At 44.1% G+C, this 26,117-nt stretch overlaps 1 protein-coding gene across 4 annotated transcripts; it reads right to left on the reverse strand.

The window, feature by feature from the left end:
• Positions 1 to 22,641: 22,641 nt before the first annotated feature.
• Positions 22,642 to 24,695, reverse strand: POU4F1 (POU class 4 homeobox 1). 4 transcript variants are annotated; one of them, XM_088160676.1, is made up of 3 exons: positions 24,530 to 24,695; positions 23,435 to 23,691; positions 22,642 to 23,329 (listed from the first exon to the last, which is right to left on the reverse strand). In XM_088160676.1, the coding sequence occupies exons 1-3, from the start codon at positions 24,650 to 24,652 to the stop codon at positions 22,642 to 22,644; spliced, it is 1,068 nt and encodes a 355-aa protein (XP_088016802.1). In that variant the 5' UTR covers positions 24,653 to 24,695. The 4 variants fall into 4 exon arrangements, with proteins under 4 accessions (XP_088016802.1, XP_088016803.1, XP_014726484.1 ...); XM_088160677.1 differs by having other exon boundaries at positions 22,642 to 23,264; positions 23,430 to 23,691; XM_014870998.2 differs by having other exon boundaries at positions 23,429 to 23,691.
• Positions 24,696 to 26,117: the final 1,422 nt, after the last annotated feature.

Genomic DNA, 26,117 nt, shown 5'->3' on the forward strand with positions numbered 1-26,117 from the left:
CATTAATTAGACAGTCCTAGACTGCCTAAATTGGGTGCTTAGGCTTCCTAATTGATTAGTGGAGTGAACTGCACCAAAGAGCAGTCCAGAAAATTTTCCTACCGGGAGCAAACTGACGTAAAGATAGCAGTTATGAAACATCAACTACAGAATTTGGCTAGACCATTGCCTCCCTCTGAAGCTTATACACTGATGTTCAGAGATTCATCCAGTTGCCTATATGAAGGCATCTGAGTTGTCTACTTAGTTCCTGTGTTATATCCACCAGCTCTGCAGACAGATAAACCTGAGATGTTTGAAATATCACTAGGGGTTTATTCATGGACAACTGAATTATCATCTCAAGCTGAAACAAGTCCTGAACCCAATTTTTAAACAAGTATTCTAATAATATGACTTAGAGAAACAGGAACAGTCCCAGTTGTGTTTTAACAGACATACTTAACAGTTGCAAGGCATTAAGGTTCCTTATTTCCATGGCATGACATCAATACACTTCAGAGCTGGAGATCTAACAATTTATGGTCCTAAATGCTAACTTTGTTACCCAGCTTTTCTATGAAATTCAGGGGAAGAATAGAAATTAGAAACTTAAATATCTTATGGGTCTCCCAGGATGAACTAGCAGCTGAACAGAAGATTAGAGCAGTATGTTTTGGACTTGGATCTCAAAAGTAAAATTCAACTCACCTAACTTTATTTTTCCAGCTTAACTGCCCATGACTGGACAAGTCACTCTAGATTCTCTTTATTATTGACAAAGGAAACTTCAAGGGTACAAATCATCTCTCTATAAAATCAATGTCTCCTTAGGTCAGTGAGGGACTCCTTTTCCTAAATGTAGCATCTAGTGCCATTCCAGACAGCATAAGATATTGCTTCTGGCCTTGATAAGTCAAGTATATAGGTCCTGGTTTGTATCTGTCAGTCCAAAACACAGTATAGATATATTGGTTACCCTACCACCTCTCCCGTGGCACTTGGCACCTCAGCAAGAAACATAACCAAGATCTTTGAGTCTCCTGATCCAATGAACAGAATTACATCTCACTAGTCTCGCTGAAACTTCCACATCATCACTTATGAAAAGCATTTGAAGGTCTGGAATAGAAAAAATTTTAGTAGTACCATTTAATGTGACTAAGGACCATTCTTATAAAAAATGAAGGCACCTGTATTTCATCATAAACCATTTTACAGTTAAACACCTAAAAACTAAATTACTAAAAACTCTTTTGTAATTTTGAAATGTAACCATCCTAGAAAGCTCCTTTAAAGGGGAAACAAAATAATCTGTATACTCATTAATTGTTAATACTGAAATGTAAACCACAAAAATACATAGTTTTGTCTTAAGCCAACAATGTTGTACTTTTTCCATCTTTGTGTTAAATATACAACATTATTATGGATAAACAACTACTATAAATATTCTATCACAAACCAGTTATAAAACAATATCTCTTTGGATACATTATTTGTTCATACCTTTAAAAAGAGGTGGAAATAAAAATGTATTTATATATTAAAATTCTATATAAAGGAACTCAGGAATAACTAGCTCAAAATTAAGGTTTATAAGCTGTATCTTTCTTGATTAATATGAATGTTCACTATACAGGGAAAGCAAAATAAAAGGCACTCCTTATTGCCCTTTTCCTTGTTTTTATGAGCATGTTGTTTATGCATGATGAGTAGGAACATGTTTTTAAACTTTAACTCCTTTTAAAAGTGCTTCTTTGTGAAGATATTTTCATTGCTTTCATTGTTAAAACTCTTTCTATCCATACTTACTAAATACTTTTTACAAACAGTATGATTCAACCAATAGTCATTATAACTCCTGTTTACAACAGCAGGCTGTCAGGGGTTAATAAAGGCTCCCCTATAACAAGCACCCTCTCCAATCTGTCTGTTTCTCAAAAGCCTGAAAAAATAGTCTTCCCAGTGTCCAACAGGGTTAATAAACTGGAAATCTCCAACAGAAGAAGCAGGTTTTGCCTTTCCACTTTCTCCACTGGAACTGTTCCATAGTGTGGCTTCCCTAAATGAATTAAGACCCTGTACTACTTGTGGCTCCATGAATGCACACGCATGTATATTGGTGTATGCATACAACATGTCTGTGTTGTACAATGCGCTCCTGCCTGCCTTTTTTATGGTCAGATGACTATTGAAATCACATAAATATTTTACAGGAGGAAAAGGATTGATTCTCCCTCGCTGTAACCCTTTAAAAATGAAGAGAACTAGGTACCTCCAAGGAGTGATTCATCTATCCTGCATGAGATACGTGTTCAGAGGTGGACTGAATTCCCATGAGGTGTTATATCTTTACATTGACTCCAAAGAGACCTTGAACAAACAGTTCAGGTTCAATGCCTGTTTTCTGAATGTCTAAAGCCAGCTGAAGGGAATCTCATCCTAATTAATTGTTCTGTCCCAAAGGAAGAAATCAGTATTGCTGTATCTATGCAAAAGGAATTGATGATATCTATGTAGCTAGCATGATATAACAGAAGATTAATACTGCTCTTACACCTACACTCTGTTGTTGCTTCCTTGCCAGCTCTTTGTGGGAGCTGCTTATCACAGCTAACTATCTCAGCTACTTTTCCTTTCCTGTCTGTACCTTTGCAGATAACCACCCCAAAGTTTCAGGCCCAATGGTGCAGCACCATCCTGAGCAGGATCAGTGCCCTCGCGTTGGCAGCACAATCCCTGCATTGAGCTCAGCACTGATCTTACCTAGGCCTTCTGCTGGGATCCTGCAGCCCTAGGGAAAGTTCAGAGATGAGAAGAGGGAGAGGGGGAAAAGGCAGACTGTATTTAAAATATCTGAGATACCATGAGGGATGCCCACTGCATTAATTTTTAAGAGTAGAAGCAAGTAACAGAAATTTAATAACAGCTAAATATACAGTCATACAAAATACATTTTGCTGTTGACCCTGGGAGTAGAGGACACTTCCTCTTTTTATCCTCTTGTCCTCTCCTGTCCTCCCCTCCATCCCACTTAAGGCAAAGAAACCAATTTGGATCTCTGAGAAGGCAAGAGAAGTTTCTAGCCCAACCAACCAACCAACCTTCTGTTGCTCCTTCCCCATGAATGATTAGGGAGTCATTCTTGTGTTCACACATCTGCAGCCAAAACAAATTCCTGAATGAACAGACTCCCTATTTTCCCATATTCTTTTTCAGGCACACCCAAAATTCATGCAGACCTGGGCCACAAGGACTGAGGTGACTGATAGGCACCTCCAGAGAACAATTCAGCTCAGCTATCACAGTCAGTTGTCCTCAAGGGAAGTAAATCTCCATCCAGAAATGCCTACCTTTCTATTCATGAAGAATAGCAGAAATCTGTTAGCTTAGACTAGGCAATTTGTCTCTTTTATGGTTAAAAGTAGGTGAGATGAATCTACAGCTCATTGACCATTTTCTTCAGTCGTGAGGTTCACTCTGTGATGACTGATAAATACAGAGATGCCACCCAGCATGACAGATGTGCATATGAAATCAGCCAGCACATGAATTTCATCAGATTAATTTTCAGACCATTAATTACAGCAGGTACCTTGGGGTTTGCCCCCTGCAGGTGCCTTGGTACTGGTGGTAATCCCATTTATTCTGAGAGTAAGGAACACCTACTAAGCCATACACAAAGCACAGTGCCAAGTAGTGCCAAACCTGAGGAGCACACCACAGAATAAAGATGAATGCGAAAAGATATAGACAAAATGATGTATAGAAGATAGAAAATACAATATTTCTTGTATGAAGAAGAGAGAGGTGGGATGGGGAAAATTATCTCAGGTGAATAGAGTATGCTATGCAGAAATACAGGGCTAGGTGAAGGGACTGAAGGTCAGATGGGGAGAGGGAGCATTTTCTTTATATCATATCTTAACAGTAACACAGAAACCTTTTCCTTGGGATCAAAGGGCATTCCACGTCCATGTACAGCTTTTAAAATTAATATGGAAGAAAACTACCCCTCAGTGCTTGTGGTAATTGCCCATTAGAGATTGTGTGGAGACCATCAAGATCATTCTACTTCAGATTATGGAATGAGATAAAATTGACATCCTCAAGGTGAAAAGCTAGGTTTTTATCCACTATACTAAAGAAGTTTGGTGGGTTTGTTTGTTTGTTTCTTTTTTAATATATATGTTAAGCAACGGTGAAAGATTCTGCAACAATTAGAAGTATACTGTAAACATCAAGGTTAGCAAAAGTCATAGAGCAACCTTTCCAGTAATCTGAAGTGGTGATAGGAACAGTGACACAGTGAATTTATATTGATGCAGAAATAATTAACCCTACACCTTCACTTGGATTTGCATTAAAGAAGCAGCTGGCTGTATTTTCATGCTCGTTGCTTCTACCAAAAAGGTTTAGCAGGTGGGCAAGTTTACTGTCTTTGAGAATATATATGCATATGTGTGCCCACCTATGGGTCTGTGAATGTTTGTTGGGAAACATATAATACCCTGAGTTCCTTACGTTATGAAATAGTGTGTATATATTATTCAAATATTTTAAACACGCACTCTTAAAGACCACTTAAGGTGACTCAATTATGTGAATCCAGATTCTGCCAATTTAGCAGCTGTTAAGGAATATTACTTTGGGCAGCCCTACTGAAATATGTAAGATTCTTAGGAAATGAGTTAGTCATGCAGAATCTCACCCAAACTGTTATTTCCACAGATCATTGTAAACAACCATTTGTGCTCTTAGTCTTATGCAGTTTGTTGTCACTCCTGTATACTCTGGCTTGTCCTATCCTTTATAGTTGAGCCCTTGTAAAGCTAGAGATCATTGGGATGCCTGAGTCCCTTGTCCACCTTGTCCACATAAACCAGCAACTACTCACATTATTTCCCAGGGTCAGTGATTTGAAACCCTACAACGGGCAGGCAATTTTAGCTGGAAAACCAGGAAAGGCTATTTAATAGTAAAATAAGTAATCAGGGAGAAAGCACAGTGAATCATTAGGATGGTTAAGAAAAAATAAACAGAAAAAGTAACTGAAAAAGCAAGGATAAAATTAAGCAGTAATGATGATTTATAGTAAGATACTCTGAGACATGACAGAAGTCTCAGTACACCAAAAGGAAAATCTTGTTTGCTCAAATTATTTGTTTCTTCTGTCTAATGAATGTAATTCTAATATACAAGTGATAACACTGGCATTTCTTTGAAATGTTGATTCAGTTTAATTATGAAAATCACCAAGGTATTTTCTGGCTGCTGCATCACTCCCTGTACTAAGATTAATCACATCAACATCATTCATTTAATCTTCAAAGAGTAAGCAGTTGTCCACAAAAGCCTTCAAATAGCTTCATTAGTGCAATTTTTCAGACTCAAACACTTATCTGGCAGCATATGATTGAGAGTAAGGAAGGTCATTATATTCATCTGTTTCCTAATCCAGTTTTTTTATGTTTCTACTTTTTTTTTTTTTTTTTTTTGTGGGTAACTTTAAGCTCCACTTTCTTGTCCTTTATTATGGACAACCAAACCACGCGCAGTTCATATACAGATAAAATTGTTGGTGGCTATCATGATTTACTCCGTTTATGACAGATGAATTTGAGCCAGAATGTTCTTCTCTCCCAAGCCCAGCACTGATTTAACATACATATTGTTTTTGTCACTAATCACAAGAAAACCTTAAAATATGTTTACTTAAACATGCAAACAAGGTTAAAAAGGTGGGACGCACAGTAATGTGCCTAATGTTTTCAATGCCAGACTGAGACTAATTAACAATGTTTTAGGGAATAAAAATAAGTCCAACCTCTCCCTATTATTAATATTTAATTATATGCTAAGAGCATCATCCTCTTTAGTCTCCCATGGATGCTGAAAAGACCTTCCCTTATTTGATATTGCTTACAAACTTCTCTAGCACGACCCTGGGTATTTTCAAAGAATTATGGTACCCAGTGTCCAATTAGCTGATACTGCAATACAATCTTTGAACAGTTAATTTTTTTTTTTAATATAGCATTGCAACCCAACATATTAACACCAAATGTGACACTCACTATTAAGCTCACTATCAAGATCACAGTGACAACCTGGTCAGACACAATTATCTTACCTGCATAGCACTAAAACCGCCACTGATCAAAATTTACTTAGTTCTATTATTGCAAACTAAAGCCTCCAGGTTTAGTTTTGAAGCTTTAAAAAACAAAGACTTTGTTAAAATTTCTGCTAACATATTTGCTAGCAGCTGTCAGTGAATTTTACAAAAAAATCCATCAATCAGAAAAGGGGAAGCCTTGAAATGCCAGGTAGCAAATGTATTTTTTTAAAAGTATAGACTTTTTAAATAACTATAAGCTATAACAATAACTATTAAAATTAATTAAAATTGTCCTTTTATTTAATTTTAGGTGAGCAAAAAATCAATTCTGCACTTAACAAAAAAGCTTGAGCAAAAATTTACAAAAATTAATCTTAATGTTTTGGTAAATTGCCACTGTTGCAAATATGCCAGTCATCCAGAAGGTCTCCAAAAGCATGCAAAGACGTGTTTGAACAACTAAGGTATTTGTTTTATTAACAATTGGATTTAGTTTAGAGAGAGGAGCACAGGATAGTTCTGTAGCTACAAGGCAATATTTTTGTTTCATTTGTCACTATATCTCACAGAGTTGTTTTCATTGCTTTCCCTGCCATACAAACAGCACTCATGCCCCCTCCTTGGTTTGCAGTGCTATCTAAAATCAATTGCTATATGAAAAAACCAGCATAAAACACAGACTTCATGTAGTTCTCAACCTAGCCACTCAACAACCTAGAGGTAAGGCTTTTCTAACCAAGGGTCCCCTGCAAAAGCAAAGATTTTCTTTATGCTTGAAATAAAAAATAAAAATAATAAAAATAAAAAAAAGAAATTTTAAAAAAAAGAAATCTCAGTATTCTCAGAAGCAGATATATAAGCTGATATCTCACTTGCACCTTTTGGTAGATAAGACTTCCCCAACTTTGGTGCAGAAAGGAAAAACATAGGCTGGTGTAATATTTTTTCAAGACAGAGAAGACTAAGGCATATCTCAACATGAGTTCACATACAAGTTTTAGTCCTTGGGCTATTTATGAAATCCAGGGGACTATTTTTCTTATTGTGAGCTCTTTGGCTACTGAGGACTCATGCTTAGGGACTCCTCACTTGTAACACAAGATTAAGTCATGGAAATAATTTTATTTAGAGCAAGGGTCAGGATGCAAAAAAGTCACAACAGCTGGAATAGCTACTGTAGCTGAAGGGATACAAAAGCCACAAGAATGTGTCTCCACTGATATTTATCAGGTTTTTTCATCTGGATATTTTAAGCCATGTTGATATCCCACCCTCAGTTTGAGGTGTTAGATGCCACATACATTTATTTCTACTTCCATATATAAGAGCTTTCCTTTCAAGAACCTTTGCAAAGGATTTTTTGTTGTTGCTATTAAGAAAAACAGCAAGTTTGAGATTGGAGAACTGTGATTTTTAAAACCTTTCCGTAAATTGGTCTCAGATCTTGTCTCTGGATCTTGGCAGTATGAGGTCACATCATTTCAAAATGTGAACAACAGACGGAATGACCAGATTCATTCTGCAGTTTGCCCCATTTCACTGAAATACTTAGAAATTCTTATGCAAAGTAAACTAATTTCTGCCTCTATCTTCCCTCTGCAGGACATGGTGGAGTAGGGGGACAGCTATTCTCCTATGCACTTTTAGACAGGAATCTTTTTGAAAAAGAACAGTCCTATGTCCCTGGAATCCTTCCATCCACAGAGTTGTCTGCAGTCATGATTCAGTACTAAAATCAGTATGTTCCTAATAGCTTATCCTTGAAAGGCTATACTTATGGGTGACACTTAAGCTCTCTTCTTTATTTCTTTTTATTCAGATAGTGTTATCCTCACGAGCCCCAAAGCTTCTGGGTCTCAATCAGGCTTTAAAAGAAGGAAAGTTCTTCAAATAGGTCTTGTTGTGACATATGTGAATATTATATGCTACTGTTCTTTACTGTTCTCTTCAAATCTCAGTTTCCCTAATTACACATTTCTTCTCTGAAAACAATGAATTAAATAATGAGTATAACGAAGACATATTCTGCACGTACTAATTCAGTCATCGAGCAAAGATAAGAAAATAAAGCTAATCACAAGGAAAGCATTTTCAATTAATCTGCCTCACTGTGTCCATGTACAAGGCATTAATTTATGTTGGTTGTTTTAATTTTAGCAATAAATGAACTTTTATTGTTAATGTAGGAACAGATCCCTGAGTAAGTGACAATATGCAGGGCAAATATTCAGTTAAAGATGTATTTATATAAAAAGTAAAAGAGAAATAACCTGCAACCCCTCAAGACAACCATGAACACAAATTTATTTAGATCACCCACTAAAAGAGAATTCACCTCTCCAACAGTCATGATCTGCCTTTTTTTATATTAACAATACACAAGTTTTCAATCAAAATTGGTACCAAGTGAAAAACCTTCTTCATAGAGCATGAAGAAGTAGAGCTTCACCTTTCTGACAACCTTCTTTCCTGTCTTCTATATATCCTCATAAAATATTTACTCTGCTTCTGAATGACCACTCTGATTATCCTTAGACTCCTTTTCAGATTCCCTGATGATGTCATGGAAATGTTAAACCCATTATGCTAAGCTAGGACCTCCATCTACTGTGACCTCTTGGCACTAACTTCTGAGGACAGCATGACACTTTTACATAAAAGTTAGTCTTCCTTTGGGTCATCAATAGGTGGACTCGTAATACATCAGCACTTCAATCAACGCCAGAAAAATTTAACCAAGGCCATGTAAAAAGTCCAAACCCATTCTGTGCTTACAATAAAGTGATTAAGACGTCTATTAAAAGGTACAATTATTTTCCGTTGGAAAACAAGCATTTTTATTATTTCATGGGTCCACCCCACAGGTAATACATGGCATTCCTTTTCATTAAGCTATTAGGGAAGTGATTAGTGACTAGCACCCTGCTCTAATTATCTTTAATGTAGTGTTTCAAATTGATCATGCATAATGCAATTAGAAATCATAATTAAATTAATTTATATTGATTTAAGCCTTTATAAGTTGTTAATAACCATGACCCATTACATTAATTCTTACAAGCCAACATTAATATTTCCAATATGCTGAAATATTTCCCTTTTCCCCAGTTCCTTGCACCGGGCAAGGAGCTCGCAGGGGGTGACTGTCGGGGCATGCTCTCGGGCAAGTGCCCTTAGTGGTCCAGCGCGAGTGGGTGCTGGGGAGCGAATCGATCGCTGGCTTTAATGCGGGAATAATGACCGCTGCCCGGGCTGACAGCCGCCCCTTCGATTTCCATGGAGACGGAAAGACCCCGACAGCCGCCCAGGGGGAAGACTCGAGGGGTGGGAGCCAGAAAAGCGAGTTGGTGGGGGTGTTTACTGCAGGAGACGAGCCGTCCCGCACCCCTCCCCCAAAGCGGCTTCTGCCGGAGCTCCCCGCTGGCCGGGAGGAAAGGCCCCGGGACGGCGGGGACACCGGCACAGCCCGGGCTGCGGGTGCCGGCAGCCCCCGGGGCTCCTGGGCCGTGCGGCGGTGCCTGCACCCCGAACCTCCCCTCTCCGGACAGCCATCTCCTACCGCCCCATCCTTCCGCCCCCACCCCCCTCCCCGCGACACAAAAGCTCTCGAGAAAGTGATTTCCCCCCAGTTTCAATTAAACTTGTGCTGCGCGGCCCTCTTTTCGGAAGAAATATTCATATAAGCAGGCAGGAAATCGTCCAGCCCGGGATGGCATGGGCCAGGCAGAACTCCCAAACGGGACTACTTCCACCCCACCCCATCTGACACCTTTCCATCACATACGAACTCTCCAGCGTCAAAATAAGTTTTCCAGGGAGAAGGATGCCAGGCCATAATAAAATCTTACCGCGGGGGGTGTCACAAATCATTTAAGAAACCATCTTTGCTTAAATAATATTTCCTTTAAAATAAATTCAGGGTTCGCAAATCACGATTCGGTTTGAAGTGGCATGAATTCTATTATATGTACAATTTAATCATGGGGTATTTAAAATAGACATTTCCATCTAAAATCCAATCAGAAATCAACACAGTACCTCGAGGCATTAAGATGATCATCTCCATTTTGCATTTGTAAACTGGTAGAAATAAATGTGGCTTGTGGATACCAAGAGGTCAAGTACGGCTGCTCAAATATTTTTCTTACAAAATGACGGATTTATTAGACAAATAAGTGGCCCGGCTGATGCAAAACCCCCAGTGATTGAATTTTGACGTTGAGTCAACAACAACTCGAACTACATCAGTGCTCCAAGATTTAGTTATGATGGTAGAGATTACTGAACAAATAGGAGGCAGAAATGAATACAGATTTCCTACGATCTGCCCCTGGCACCCTCTTCTTGACATTCCCCTCCATATGCTATCCCTATTCACAGTGTATTCTAATTAAAGGACTGGGCTATGTCTTCTAATTTTACAAGAACTTTAAAATAATTAGTCTGGTGTGTGTTAAAAGGGACAGCTTCAGACATAAGGGGATTTCAGTCCCTTTAGGATCTCTCCTCGGCTTTGCAGTTATCATAGTCCCCTCCATGAGGAAGGGAGGAAAACGCCTCTGATTTGATTGCAGAAAGATGTGAACCCTGATCAAACTGCCCTATGCAAACACAGACGTCCGCGGCTCATTTCCAGCCCATTCAAAGAGAATGCCTGGGGAGGGGGTGGAGGGGGAGGGTTGTGTTTGGGATTTTGGTGTGAGATTGAGGGGTTCCCCCCCACTTCCCAGTGGAAAAGATGTTGAGGGTTCAGCATTCCTGTGAAAATCTGTCCACGGATCCAAATAGCCTCTGAAACCAGGTTGGGCTGTAGCCTGCACTACCTCGATAGCGGAATTTTTACCACTCTGAACCTGCTCTCTCCCTCCTTTTCCCCTCCCTCTCTCCTTCCCCCCTCCCGCATCCCCACCCTACAGGTGTGTGTATCTAAAGAGAGTTCCCCGGTCTGAGCGCTGCCAGCCGGCAGGGAGCAAGCCGTGTGCAGGAAAGCCTGCGTGAGCTGGGCGAAAGCGATGTTATTCTTGCTTCATTTCTTCAGCGCTTTGGAGCGTTACTTTTACTTGCTAATCACGAAGGGGCGCTTAAATAATTGAGAGTACGTTTAAGCATAAAGCAGTCAGTTTCTAATCTTTTCAGGGGAAAAGGGACTAATCTGCACCTGCTGTGAGAGCCCTTTTTTTATTTATTCTGTATATTACTTCCACTCCAAGCTGGACCTGATGGCTCCAATTACAGTTGAGCTTTGCAGAATCCATACCCTCCCTTTCATAGCCTTTTTCTCTTCTCTCCTCCGCAGCAATAAACTTTTCCTTGGCAGAGAAGAGGGAGTAGGGTGATCTTAACAGACACCATTTAGCCGAGATTATAATTTATTTATTTTTTAAATGGAGCTCTTCAGAATTCCCAAGCTCTCCAAATTTGCCTTCTTTCTATAACCTCTACTGTTTCGTATGCATATTTATAGAAAAGAGAAGCATACACTTGCTGTCATGGTGGTCTGGATTGTTTTTAACAGGGGATGGTTCGAGAGTAGTGTTTTAAAGTAGATTTTCTCCTACTAAGCATTTGGAAAGAAATTGTTTAATAAGCCTTTCCTGTACTGCCTATTTTTCCTGCGGTGTTTTTACATTGGATAGAGGCATCTCAGAGTATTGCCAAAGTTAATTCCAGATTTTTATACCTCTAACCTACTTAGGATGCAAAAAGGAAAAAAAAAATCCCGTCAAATTAAAGTGAGTCCTCCTGTCTTGCCTTCTCCCAGCAAATAACTTGCAGCACCTAATAAATCCAGATGGAGTTCCTCATATAGCCCGGTGCAGAAATAATTATTGTCCTGGCTTGTTTCATGTCAGAGGCCTCTTTGGCTCATCTGTCATGAAACCAATTTCACTTTATTTACATCCATTTGCTAGTTTAATTACTGTGCTGATGAATAGCCTGAAGGAATTAAGTTACGAGTCTTTGGAAACCTAAAACGACAGATATATGGGTTACCTTTTAAATAGAGGAAAAAATGATGGGTGGTGTGTGCACCAAAATTTAAAGGTAATAAGACACTCTTTGCTAGGTGAAAATGCAGAATCAACTGACTCTCAGCCCATGCATTTACCTCTGTCTTTATGTAAAGTATTGCTTTGGAAGACTCTCATTTTTGCAGGTTTAATGCAATCTATATTAAAGCAAAGGTTCTGCAAGATGGGTGCCAGCTTTAGACTTAAGCACAGATGCACTCATTGTTTTTCTAGCCACAGAAAGAGGAAAAATGTTACAAAATAAGTCGGAAGTAAGTCTCAAAGACTGACTTCAACATAACCTATGCACTGTACCATATAATACATATCAATAGGGTTACTATCCTATGTCTGCAATTGCAGAAATAGTCTCAAGTGCCTCTTCCCTCTTACTTGCCTCTCTGTGATGCTCTGTGCCAACAGAGGGAATTTTAACCAGCTAGGGGACCTTGTGCTTTATATATAAATCTGCAAAACAACAGTGCTTATCCTTGTGTTAGCTGTAGCCTGCATCCTTCCTCTTCTTCGAGTGTTTTTCCATCATTTGCATCACACAGATGCGTGTCACTTGACCTGGAGACCAGCGGTAGGGAACCTGCCCCATCCACCCGCACGGTCGCTGCTGCAGGATCCTGCACACTAAAATGATCCTGCCCTCCCCTCCTCCACCACTCAGTAACTTTCCCGAGCCTTTTGCCTGAGCTGCTGCTTTTATGATTTCAAAACTAGAATTTCAAAACTTTGTGCAGTAGGTATCTAGCGAAAGGTCAGCTTCTATAATGTTCCCTCTAGGTCATCATGAAAGAGAAAAAAAAAGAAAATCAAATAATCCAGTGGCCTCGCTATTAGGTCGGGAGTGTCAATTACTGGGGCTGTGCCCCAACGCGTCACCTACGGACTGGCAAACGAGGTCCAGGAGGAGCCCGTGCGAGCATGTTCATTCTAACCCTGAAGACAAAGTCCCCCCCAAAACCCTGTCGTCCAAACAAAGAGTAGAAACCAGACCTGAGAGCCCGTGCATCTTCTCGGGCGCTGAGCCTGAAAGGCACAATTTTATGTGGGCACTCTTTGAGGGCTGCATGAAAAATTCACGTACACAAGAGCTTTTACAGCACTCTCCTACACAGACTCCTTCTCCTTCTCTCGATAATTTTGTGGATCCAATCCTTTTGTGGATCTCAAGTGGGACAAACGTTCCTTGAAGAAATGATGTGAGGCAGTAGGCAACAGGGCAGATATAAAAGTGGTGAGGATGGCCAGAGGTCTGGCTGCCTGCAGGGAAGATGATGCTTGATTCGCTAGAAAAAGCCTTCTCCTCAGACACACCCTCCTCAAGGAGATGGCTGAAGGGGCGGACACAGACCCCCTTTGTCACAAAAGTTGAGCAGCACTTTAAAACCAAATCCTTTACCGGGAGAACGGGACGCATTCCCCCTTCCTGCCTCAAATACCGCTATCCACTAACCCGAGCTGGTTACACCGAGGCTATAAAAGAGCAGATCAAAAGAGAATTACAGCTGCCTATTCGATGTACTCCGAGTCTTTATATCCGAGAGAAATGAAAGGAGAAAGTGCACAGCAACACAGGGTGGGGTATGAAAAGCTCTCTTCCCCCCCTCCCCTCCTCTCCCCTCTTCTCTCTCCCCCTTTGATTAATAGATCCATGTGGCTAACGGCCTGACATATGGTGTGCGAAGCAGCTTGAGATGGTACCTCGGGCATACCCTACGGCTATTAACATATTACAGGCTTCTGTGCAGCCGCAGACGGACAGAGGGAGAGTCAGGCAGACAGACAGCCTCCCCTCGCCCCGCGCCGCCCGCCGCGGCCCGGCGGAGCTCTCCTTGGTGCTGAAGCGCCGCCGCTCCGCTCTTCTCCGCGCCGCTCCGCCCCGCCCGCCGCTCCGCCTGCGCGCAGCCCGCCCGCGGCGTCTCCGCCGTGATAGAGTTCAAAAAGCAGGCGTGCATGCCCAGGCGGATTTGAAAGTCTTGCGCCGCTTTCAAACGAAGAAGAGGAAAGCAACATCGGCATTACTCCTTGTACATAATCTAGGGGATATCTCTTCCTCTCTCATTTTTTTTTTCTTTTAATTATTATTCTAGATAAAAAAAAAAAAAAAAGATGTTGCTATGTATATAACTCCTTTACCACATAGTACACAAAAATTTCCTTTTGTCAATCCGGTCGCATATACGACGCAGTGCCAACTTGCAGTACAGAAAATGCCAGTGATCCAAAAGTTAGGGAACTCGTACCTAATGCACCTGGCGGTGTGGGAGAGAGGTTTTTCCCAGCCATGGTGTTTGGAAGGAGGAATTATACTAGACAAAACAGTGGCTTAAAATGCAGCAAAAAAAATAAGGTTTATTTAATACATTTCAAGGGTTCTGACCGAAGCATACATCACTCCCCGCACTTAGTCTTGTAGTCTCCTGTGGATAGCTGCCCCGACTCTTTTCGACTTTGTTCTGTCTGTTTTGTTGGGAAATAAATGCTAATACCAGATTAAACGTTTCAGGTAGCTTAATCTTCTGGTTTCAGTAAAATAGTGTTAATAAGGAGCTTTGATGTTGTTTTACTTTCAGACTGTATGCCTTAAGGCAGAAAAGCGCATAAAGGTACCTGGGAAAGTAAATTGCCAGAAGCGAAGAGCACCCCCCCTTTCAAAATCCTGTAAGTACTCCTCTCTCTTACATCAAACCGACCCTCTGCAGAGCAGCGCTAGTGTTTTGAGATTTCCTGGCTTTCACAAATATCTCTTCTTTCAATGCACACACGGCGACGTGTGTCCCTGTGTTTATGTGTATGCGCATTTCAGTATTAGCAGTTGCTAATGAAACTGAAGATTATGGGGAAAATACGAAAGGGTCATTGCCATAGCTGCTTTTTTTATTATAATTATTTTCTTTTTCTCTAATAAGAATATAAAATCCCTTGGGGTAAAGCCTCCTAGAGATTTTCGGTGAGGAGTAAAGCCAATGCAACGTGAGTAGAGAACTGTAGATCTCCACCGCGCTTGAAGCAGCCCGGAACAAAAGTTTCGTATCCTGTATGTACGTTTGGGGCTTTCTTAGCTATTTTGCCAGTAGCCTCCTCTATTCTTTCGGGAGCCCAGCACATCAGCATCGCAGATTCCTCACACACAATCAATACATTTTGCATAACACGCGTCTCCCTCGCACGCTCTCTTCTTTTCTTGCTCCCTCTCTATTCTGCTTTGCCTCTCGTCGGTGGCTGGGGTTCCTACACGGGGCTTTTCTTTTAAGAAATTAGCGCCGACGATCGAGAGTCTCAAAAGCAAAACCTGCTTGCTCGCGTCAGAAATTTCGCTGGAGCCCACCACAGCAACCTTTCAAGCATGCGGTTTGGTTTCAGACAGACACAGCTTGTCTCTCCCCAGTCTCTCCTCTCCCCCCTCCCCTTCTATTCCTCTTACAGCAGTGCTTTAATAAAGTCACATAAGTGATTGAAATTAACATAAATCATTATTAGTTATTAGGATTTGCTCTAAATTACTCTGTGAATATAACACCAAACCCCATCTGCCACTCCTGCTCTAGCAGCAATAGATTGCAGATAAAATAAATGTCCTTACCCCATTAGAATGTTCCTGTCTCTGTAGCCAAAAGCCAAACAAAAGCAATAAATACAGAGCTTTTTTCTCTCCACTATTCAGCTGTGACTGTTTTCATCAGCTCTTCCTCTAGAAAAGCTCAATAGCTGCCTGAAAATATTGCATTTTATATCACCAAAGGGCGATTAATATTGCATTAACTGTATTTAACATTTTTTAAGCGCGAGTAATCTGAAATGAGTAAGTTTCTGTTACTAAATACAGGGGATGTCAGAGCTGGTGAAAACAGCTTAAAATATCTGTATAAACAGATTATTTGTTTCATACTTTGTATTTTTATAATGTTATGGTATAGTGTGCTCTGTTTGAAGTAGAAGAAGCCATGCTAATGGTCTGTTTAAAGTATTCTGACACTGTCTGGAGACATCCAAGTCTCTGCCTTCATTAAATGTTTATTGTCAACACTTCAGTGAAAAAAAAGTCTTGTGTAAGTGAATTTCCACTGCTGGATGCTGTCAACACTTTGTTTTATTCTGATCCGCGTGTACAAAAGTTTGTATACATTATGCTGAAGTGAAGAGAGGCAGAGATTTAGTGAGCTATAATTAGTTACCAAACAAACTTTTGTTAGTAATTCGGTTTATATAATGACCACAATCAAGGGCTAAGATATGTATATAGGCACCTCGTCTCCTTTCTGCATAGCCCGTATAAAAAGATGTGTTCATGTTGACATGCTATCTTCTTGTCAAGGAACACCCTTTTAAAAACGAAGTAAAAAAGCAACAACAACAACAAAAAAATCAAACCAAAAGCACGCATACAGATCTTATATCTTCTAGCTCTGCCTCACAATCTCAAATTTCTTTCTTCCACCCGGGCAAGGGATGAAAAACCCTCTCCGCACGCCAGTGTTTGCAGTATGAGCCGTCTGTCTGCTCCCGCAGCTGGAGCCGGGCTCGGGGCGGTTTGTGTCCGCACCGGGATCCGCACCGGGACCCGCCCCGTGCTACAGCCCGTGCGAACGGCAGGGTCGGTCGGCGTTCTCACCCAAGGAGGCACTTTGGAGTCTTTTATGGCTCGCTTGTGGAAATCAGTGAGAAGTTACAATTTATCTTCAACGTACCAGGGCCGAGTGTCTTTTAAAACAATTATTAATTTTTATATGAAGCCTTTTAAATACTTTAAGTACAGCCTTTAGAGTGATTAACGTCTTAAGACATCATTTTTAAAAGTAATTTTCCCTATCCCCTGACTGCCTGATAAATTTTAATTTTATACTAAAACAAAAAGAAGTGTTTAACCACTTTCCCTCAGAGTTAGAGATGCTTTGGCGCACTTAGGTAAGCAGGCTGAAGGAGTTAAAAGGCAGTTCAAAGGAGGACGCCTGCATTCCCACAGGGGCTGTGACTCCAATTTGGGAAGCAGATTTTGCATGTGCAGCTGTCCCTGGACGACCAGCCACGGCGAGCTCCCGAGCAGGGCTTGGCTGGCGACACGGCCATAAATCCGCACCCGTGCAGAGACCGGGCTCCCTGGCCCCCTCTGCCCGCGGGAGCACCGCGCTGAGTCTGCCTCGAAGTTGCATCTTAAACCAGGAGGCGGAAAGGGACTCGGGGCGGAGGGCGAGCATCCCGCTGCGCCTCCGCTCCCCGCGGAGCAGGAGGAGAGGAGGGGGCCCCGCACCGCCTGCCGCTGCCGTCGGTGGTGCGGAAGAGAAGGAGGAAAGTGCGCGCCTGTGCCGGCGGGCGCTGCCTGCCCTGCCCTGCCCGGCCCGGCCCTGCCTGCCCCAGCCGCTGCCCGTCCGCCCGCCGGCGGGGCTGGGGCCCTCCGGTACAGGCGCTCTTCCTTCTACGGCTGCTTCTTCAAAGATTTATATGTGACATCTTATTTCAAATTAACTTTTGAGCCCTGTGTTTCATTCAGCCATCCACGCACCCACCCACCCGCCGCCTGCCTATCTATCTTGCTTCAATGCGAAGAGACTTGCTTGTAGTTTTACCACCTCGGTCTCATCTCTGGGACCTATATACTCAGCTGACCTATATATTCATCCACTGCTTTTCTCCCAAACCGAGCCTCCTTCAGGTGCGAAGGGGTTGCAAAGGAGGAAAAAGAAAAAGCTTTCCAAAAGCGGAAGGGGAAGGAAGGGAAGGGAGGGGGGAGGGGGGAAGCGTCGTGCAGCACGCCTCCCATCAAGCTGTCTTGACAACAATTACTAAAGTTTTTAATTAGCCTCTTGTTATAATTCATTTTATTAATTTTCTAAATCTCAGCCCATGAATTATTAACGGCGGCCCCGTAATTGTGTTTGCAGCGGCGCACGTGACGACGGCGGCGGCCCCGGCGCTCCGCGGCTCTCCCCGCGCGGGTCCCCTCCGCGCCCCGGCTGGGGAAGGGGCCCGGGCAGCGCCGGGCCCCGCTATTTTATCAACTCTTAAATAACATAATTACCCATAATCAGGCCCTCGTCTGGCAGGTGGAAACAGGTTCCCAAGCGGATTAGAATTCTGCTGCTGATCTTTTAAAAATCAATTAGGCTTGCCTCCGCTTTGGAATCAGCAGGTAAATATAATAAAGCTTAAAAAAAAAAAATAGTGCCGGCTGAAAAGCGAGATATAAATAACTGGAGGGATTTAAAATCGTTTGGGAAATGCCAGAATAACACAGGGCACCACCGGCGCTATCAAGCTTTATGCGCTCGAGTCCGTCAGAGTTAAAATAATTATCTTTCGACAAATCTATTTCTCTTCGGAGGAAAGGGAGAACACAGGGAGGCGGGGAGGGAGGCACATAAACCATAAAGTCAGTGCTGTAGGACACTTCATTCTCCTTCTGGGGAGTCTTTTTACTTGTTGAACCAGGACCGAATTAGTCTTAATATCACGGGAGAGTAAAAATCAATACGACCGTGGCAGTGGGTGTCTGTTACTCACTTATGATGGCCTAATCTAAGTTGAAAGCAAGCGGAGAGCAAGTGTTACGCAGAAATTCCAGGAGCCAAATCGCGTCTAGCGGATGTAGGGATGGAAAATCACACTAGGAAGCGGCGAGATACCTCGGTGGTGGAGAAAAAGGCCATTCAAGGGGTGACAGCACAGAAACGTTCATCAGCAAGGGGCACCGGCTGGAGGGCAGGAGTCGTCAGAGCCGCCACCCCGTCAGAGCAGCCTCGTCCCCTGCACATGGGGGGTTGTGGGGGAATATCTGCATCTTTTTGGTCATAAATGGCTCTTTTCTGGGCGAGAATCTGCACACTGCTGGGGAATAAATGAGAACACGTGTTCTGCCTCTTCGTCTTTTATCTTACTTTTTGACTCGGATGCAAACGTTTTAACAGTCCTTAGGTTAAACTTTTTAAACTTTCTTTCTTTTACTCGTTTTTCTTTCTTTTGATATTTATAATGAGGCATTTATTAAAAAGGCCTCACAAGAATCTTGTGGTTTTATGGGCTGTTCAGATTCATCTGACAGAAAGCAGGACGTTTTGGTTTTGCACAGTTTCCTACCATGAAAAATAGGAAACTCTGCAAAGCTTTTATTTTCACCATCTGTTTTATTAACATACTTTTTTTCCTTTGTACTCGATAAGGATTGTACTTATTACAAAACAAACTCCTCAACTTTTCAATACATACATCGGTCATTACTGAATGATACAAATGTGGTATCGCTTTCAACATTTCAATTATTTGGGGCAGATGAAAAAGAAAACCCAACATTTGTAATTATTTTTATTTGTTCATTCCTGACTCTCCAAAAAATGATATCCGGTAATGCTTTTCTATAAAATAATATTTTTACAAATGCATTTATTAAAAATTCTGATGACATTTCAAGTTAATAACAACAGAACAAGTAAATTTCCAGTGGACGAGATCTATGGGATTTTTAAAAAATACCTTTAGTGCTTATTTTTTAACATCAACAGTTGTTTAAAATCACAGCTTTTTTACGTATTATTCTTTTCTGAACATCACGTGTCTTGCTTCACAGATTTACCGGCAAAATTAAAAAGATTTGGCTAAAATATGTCTACAGAAGAAATAATCCCAGCTATTAAGTAACTTTTTACATTTGGCATCTGATCTAGTCACAGGTCATCAGAAAATAGAAAGAGGTTCTTTGATCACTTGAAGCAGTAGGTGGCATCCTATACGTTCCTAATGAACAATTTCATTCACAACATAAGGAGAGATCAGTTTAGGATTTTCATATTTATTAACCCAAAATAAAAATAAAGTATCTTGTTACATAATTAAGTGCAATTAGGCCAGTCAGAACAACATATAAACCTGAAACCACCCAAGCTTTTCTTCTTTATACATATTTTGTAGGTGCATAATCCTTTCCAGCACACTGAAAAGAAATACTTCAGAAGTCCTTCTTAAAATTTTACTTTGATTTATATTCTGCAGTTATAGAATAAACTTCAAGAAACACACGCAGCTAATATATAGTTAATTTTATTCAGAGCACCGATTTTCACATAAGAGCTATCTCAAAGTAATGATTTCTGGATTTAGCAGAAAAATACATCTCTCACTATTTTCTTTTTGGTAGAATTAGTCTTATCGTCTAACGGCCATACCTTGAATTTACCAGCCGTGGAAATACTTTTTTTTTTTTTTTTAAATGCACCCAATAATGATAATAATAACTATTCTGTTTTACGTTTGTTTTATTTGTAAGTATGCTGGGACACATCTCCCTGTTGTATTTTGGCGTACAGAAATATTTCTGATAGAAATTAAAGTAATAGAGTAAAGACACAACCAAGGAGAAAGCTCAGCAAACATACATGGACAGGTAGATTATTCAGTGAGACATTTCAGGATCCACACGTGGTTGCAGTTTGTAACCTTGTTGTTGTTGTTGTTTTGTGCATTAAAGAAAATATTTACAATCGGTTTTTTTATCTTTTTTCCCCCTCTTTTTTTTTTCTTTTTTTTTTCCTCTTTTAAATCTAAATACAAGAACGTGACAAGAACGCTTGTGTTTTCGGTGAAAACAGGCAGTTAAACTGTGAAATTACACCATCCACAAAAGATTCTACCAGAAGCTAGTCTATTTAGTGCTCAGTTTCAAAATGCATAGAATGTTTGCGCTGCAAACAATGATACACAAAATAATAATAATATTAATAATAAAATAAATAGATAAATAAATAGATAAATAAATAAATAATATCGAGACTTTATCACGGATCTTTCTATGCCTTTTTTCCCCTCTTATCTTTTCCTTTCATTTTCTTTTTTTCTTTTTTTCCCCAGGTCAAGTCATGCATAATTTCAGTCTACTGATTGTTTTGATTCAAACGGAATTGTATTTTCTTTTAAGAAATTCTTTTTTATTCGAAAGCCTCAGCAGTCTCGGCAAGAGACAGAGTCAGAGATGGCTTCTGCACATCGCTCCCCTTTTTACCTAACAAACCCTGATAATTTTGTTTGTTTTCAATCCGCGAGACATGTAACGCACCTTGACGATTATTAGCAATACCAGCATCGTTATTACAGAATAACATCATCGCTTCCAATCCAGGAGACTGTGATAGTGCAAATTGAACCCCACACACCCCTCCCGAAAGCCTTCCTCCACACAACGTTTATGATTCACAATAAACGACTTCTAAGCCCAAGTGGTTTTTTGTCGTGTGTTTGTTCCCAACATGCACACCCCTCAGAAACAAATGTCATTTCAAACCCATCACCGGTGATTTCTTTTGCCTACCGGGTGCAATAACCTCCAGCCCTTGGAGGAAACCAAGGGAGGACCTTAACCTAAATCCAGCAGATTTGGCGGGTATGCCGGGAGGCATACTGTTGGGAGCAGCGGGGAGGGAGGGAGGGAGGATACAGGACATAGTTAACCACGAGCCTTAATGAGTCTGAATATAATATTTTGGAGAGCATCCCCGCTCTGGCAGGTTTCGCATCTGTCTCCAGACGCATCTCTGCAGAGAGAGGGACCTGTCTTTGGACACAGCTGGAAACGCAAACCACGCAGGCGAGGGGGCAGAGACAAAGGGGTTGTGGAGTAACTTTTTTCCCCTTGTTTTGCTTGAGCTAGCTAGGATTATTGAGGCAACAACGGAGAGGAAAGGGACTGCTCCCTAGCCTCAGGGGGCCGCCCCCGCTCCCGGCCCTTGTCCCGCTCTCACCGTTCCCCTGGCACAGACAAGACCCATCGCCAAAGCCTCACGCAAAACCGCGTTCGGGGGACAACAGAAAAAAAAAACCCAAAAAACAAAACAAAACAAACCCCAACCAAACAAAAAAACAACCCAAAACCAAACCAAAACAAAAAAATAAAGATCAAAACAAACAAACAAAAAACCCAAACCCAAGCCAACCAAAGAAAAAGTTCCCCCGCACCAAACCACCGCTGTCCTCATTCATTACTAAGCCAGGGAAAAGAAAGAAAAGCAGAAAGTAATGAAAAGAGACCCAAACCAAACGTAGCATCATCATCACCGACAGTTTCGCCTTCCGGGTTTGTTGGTCGGTTTTGTTTTCCTTCGGAAAGTTTTGACTTAGGTTTCTCGGTTTGTGGCTGTTGCTGTCACGGTATTTATTGGTGTGTGTCTGTGTGTGTTTACGCTTTAAGTTGCTCTTTCTCCCGCTTTCTGTCGGGGGGTGGGGGGGGCAGAGAGGGGAGAGGGCCTCAGAAGTGACCCCCCCCTGGGCTTCTAGAGCGTTTTTACCTCCTCTCTCCTCCTTCTTCTCGTTGGTGTCCCGGTGTCTTTTTCATTTTAATAATTGATAGCGCACCCCCCCACACGCACGCCCCCCCCTCTCCCCGAGTAGTTCGCGTTTAATTTCTACATCGTCCCTTGGTCCCCAGGAGCCTCCCATGGCGTCTCAGGCGACGGTGGCGGTGCGTGGGCGTCCCCCGCGGCCCCGGCCCGGCCCCCCCGGTGCCCCCGGTGCCGGGGCCGCCCCTCCCGCCCGCCCCTAGTAGGTGGCGGAAAATTTCATCCGTTTCTGCTTCTGTCTCTGGTTGCAAAACCAAACCCGCACCACGTTCTTTTTGAGGTCCAATTTCTCGGCGATGGCGGCGATCTTCTCGGAGGAGGGCCGGGGCTGGACGGCGAAGTACGCCTCCAGCGAGCGCTTCTCCGGGGCGGCGATGGAAGTCCGCTTGCGCTTCTTCTCGCCCCCATTGAAGAGCTCGGGCTTGTTCATTTTTTCCCGCTGGGCGCCCTCGGCCTCCTCCAGCCAGGCCTGCAGGATGGGCTTGAGGGCGATCATGTTGTTGTGGGAGAGGGTGAGGGACTCGAAGCGGCAGATGGTGCTCTGGCTGAGGGAGCCCACGCCCGGGATCTTCAGGTTGGCCAGCGCCGAGCCCACGTCGGCCTGGGTCACCCCCAGCTTGATGCGGCGCTGCTTGAAGCGCTCGGCGAAGGCCTCCAGCTCTCGCGGGTCCGTGTCCGAGTCGCAGATGGAGGCCAGGCCGGCCGCCCCCACCACGGCCGCCGCCGAGGCCACCTGCCCCGCGGCGCCGTGGTGCGCGGCCACCAGCCCCGGGTGCGGCAGCCCCGACGGCATGTTCATGGCGGCCGGGTGCGAGAGGTGGCCCAGGCCGTGCATGTGCGAGTGCGGGTGGGCCGAAGTGGAGATGAGGCCGCCGGCGCCCCCGCCGCTGCCGCCGCCGCCCCCGCCGCCGCCGGCCCCGCCGCCTCCGCCGCCCGCCCCGTCGTGGCCGCCGCCGCCGCCGCCTCCGCCGCCTCCTCCGCCGGGCATGAGCGCAAGAGAGGGGGAGGTGATGTGGTCGAGGAGGTCGCCGGGCTCCAGCGCCTGGTGATGGTGGTGATGGTGGTGGTGGTGGTGCGCCAGGGGCACGGTGGAGGTGGAGGTGCAGGGCACACTGTTCATGGTGTGGTACGTGGCGTCGGGCTTGAACGGGTGGCTCTTGCCCTGCGAGACGGCGATGTCGACGGCGGCCAGAGCCTCGGCCCGCGCCAGCAGGGTCTCATCGAGGCTGGCGAAGATATTGCTCTGCAGCTGCAGGAGACACAAAACAGAGCGGGGTGCGGGGAGAGGAGGGCAAGGGGGCAGAGAGGGGGCAAAGTGCGGAGGGGGAAGGGGACGGGCGGGGGACAGCGTGGGATTGCGGGAGCGCCGTGGAAAAGGAGGGGGAAAGTCGAGGGAGGGGAGACAGAGGTGGGTAAAGTTGGGGTGACGGCCGTGGATCAGCGTGCAAGGGAATACGGGATGGGGGGTAAGAGTCGAGAGATTGGGGGAAGAGTGGTATAGCAGGCGACAGCCCGGGGCAGTGAGGGGAAACAGGGGGATGGGGTAGAATAATGAGGGGATTGGAGGGGGAAGAAGCGAGAAGAGGGAGCAAAACAGGAAAATAAGAGAAGAATAGAAAGGTAAGGAAGCAAGGGGGAATCGGAAAAGGAGAGAAGGAAGGAACGAAGGGAACAAATAAATTAATAAATTAAAAGGAGGGGGGAATGGAACGAAAGGAGAAGAGAAAAGAGGAGAAGAAATGGATCTGTAACTCTCAGCTGGGGAATTGTGTCAAACACAAGAGCACATAAAACGCATTCCTTTTCAGAGGCCGAGTCATAAAAATTAATACAGAAAGTGGATGAAGTCGGAGACTCGTGTGAACACCGCTTTCAAAAAAGATCACAGGCGCTCAGATGATTGCAGAGGAAGACATGAAAAAAACATTAAGCGCCGCTTGTCAAAATGTGCCTTGCAGCGGTTTTTTTATTAATGCACATACACATACATGCAGTATACAGAAAAGAGAGAGAGAGAGAAAGAAAGAAAAGTGTGTGCGTGTAAGGGAGATAAAGAAAGAAGAGAGCTGCAGCTGTCTGTCCCTTACCGGTGGAGTTGGTAGACATGCTCTTCTTATTGCTTCCGAGCTGGAGTGTAGAGAGGGGTATTTGTGCTCAGGTAGGGTGGGATGCATGGCAAAATGAGGTTGTTTGCTGTTCATGGACATCATCTTGAAGGCTTGGCATGTAAATCCACAAACACTCCTAAAGTCGGGGGAAAAGTGCTCTCCGGGCTCTCTCCTCCCGCCGGGGGAAGCCGCTGACAGCGGCGGGTGGCGGTGGCGGAGACGGTGGTGGCGGCGGTGCCGCAGCGGACCCTGCCCCCGCCGCCGCCGCTGCCGCGGTGGCCGAGGCTGGGCTGGGTAGGCGAGCGGGCGGCAAGGCTCCCTCCGGCCCCCGCCGTCTCCCTCGCTCCCTCCCTCACTCAGTTCTCTGCCTGCCGCTGCCCGGCGCCGGGCGCGCTGCGCTGCGCTCTGCCCGCACCTGAGCCCCGCATCCCGTGGCTACCGCCGGGCGGGCTCTCGCGAGAGCGCGGCGGCTCCGGCTTTGACAGACATCAGCTGTCTCCCCCCCTTCCTCCTCCTCCTCCTCCTTCTTTTCCTCCTCCTTCTTTTCCTCCTCCTCCTTTTCCTCCCGCCGCCCCCGATCCTTGCCTCCCCGCGCCTTGTTGCATCTCCCGCAGCCCTCACCCGTCTCGCCGGGGCGGCGGCGGCGGGGCCACACTTATAGCGAGCGGCACCGAGCACCGGGCGGCTGCGGCACCTGTGGCTGCCACACGTGCGCGCTGCGCGGCCGCCAGCGCGGCCCGGGGCGCCCCGATGGGGCGGGGATGGGCGGGGTGCGGGGCTGGGCGCCCCTTCCCTGCCCTCGGAGCGGCGCGGAGGACCGGCCCGGCCCTCGGCACTGAAGCACAAAGATGCGCTGCCCCTCCGCGCAGCGGAGCTCTGCCCGAGAAAGGGGCGTCGTCCGGCCGCTCCTCTCTCTCCTGCCGCGAATTGTATACCGTCTCCTGGAGAAGACTGGCGGCGGCAGACATTTATTTGAACCACTCAGAGGCTATTGTTTTCCCTGTAATTTAATTTTCCCCCACCCCGTGTAGTTTTATTGCACGGGTTGCTGTGCCAGCCGCCGCGGGTGGCAGCCGCTGCTCCCACGCGAGGCGTGTGTGCGCGTGTGCGCTCTGCACGGGCAGCGCCGCCGAGGTGAGACTGCATCTCCTCCTGCTGCCCAGCCCCAACTCCAGCTCCGCGGGAAAACCCAAGTTCCACTGGCGTGGCCTGAAGCAGAAAACGATCGAAAACAGTCTTTCTTTCTTTCTTTTCTTTCTTTCTTTCTTTCTTTCTTTCTTTCTTTCTTTCTTTCTTTCTTTCTTTCTTTCTTTCTTTCTTTCTTTCTTTCTTTCTTTCTTTCTTTCTTTCTTTCTTTCTTTCTTTCTTTCTTTCTTTCTTTCTTTCTTTCTTTCTTTCCTTTCTTTCCTTTCTTTCCTTTCTTTCCTTTCTTTCCTTTCTTTCCTTTCTTTCCTTTCTTTTCTTTCTTTTCTTTCTTTTCTTTCTTTTCTTTCTTTCCTTTCTTCCTTTCTTTCCTTTCTTTCCTTTCTCTTGTTTCCCTCCCTTTTCTGTGGTTTATCCTTAGAAT

Source organism: Sturnus vulgaris, chromosome 2 (genome assembly GCF_052056855.1).
Source record: "Sturnus vulgaris isolate bStuVul1 chromosome 2, bStuVul1.hap1, whole genome shotgun sequence".
NCBI lineage: Eukaryota > Metazoa > Chordata > Aves > Passeriformes > Sturnidae > Sturnus > Sturnus vulgaris.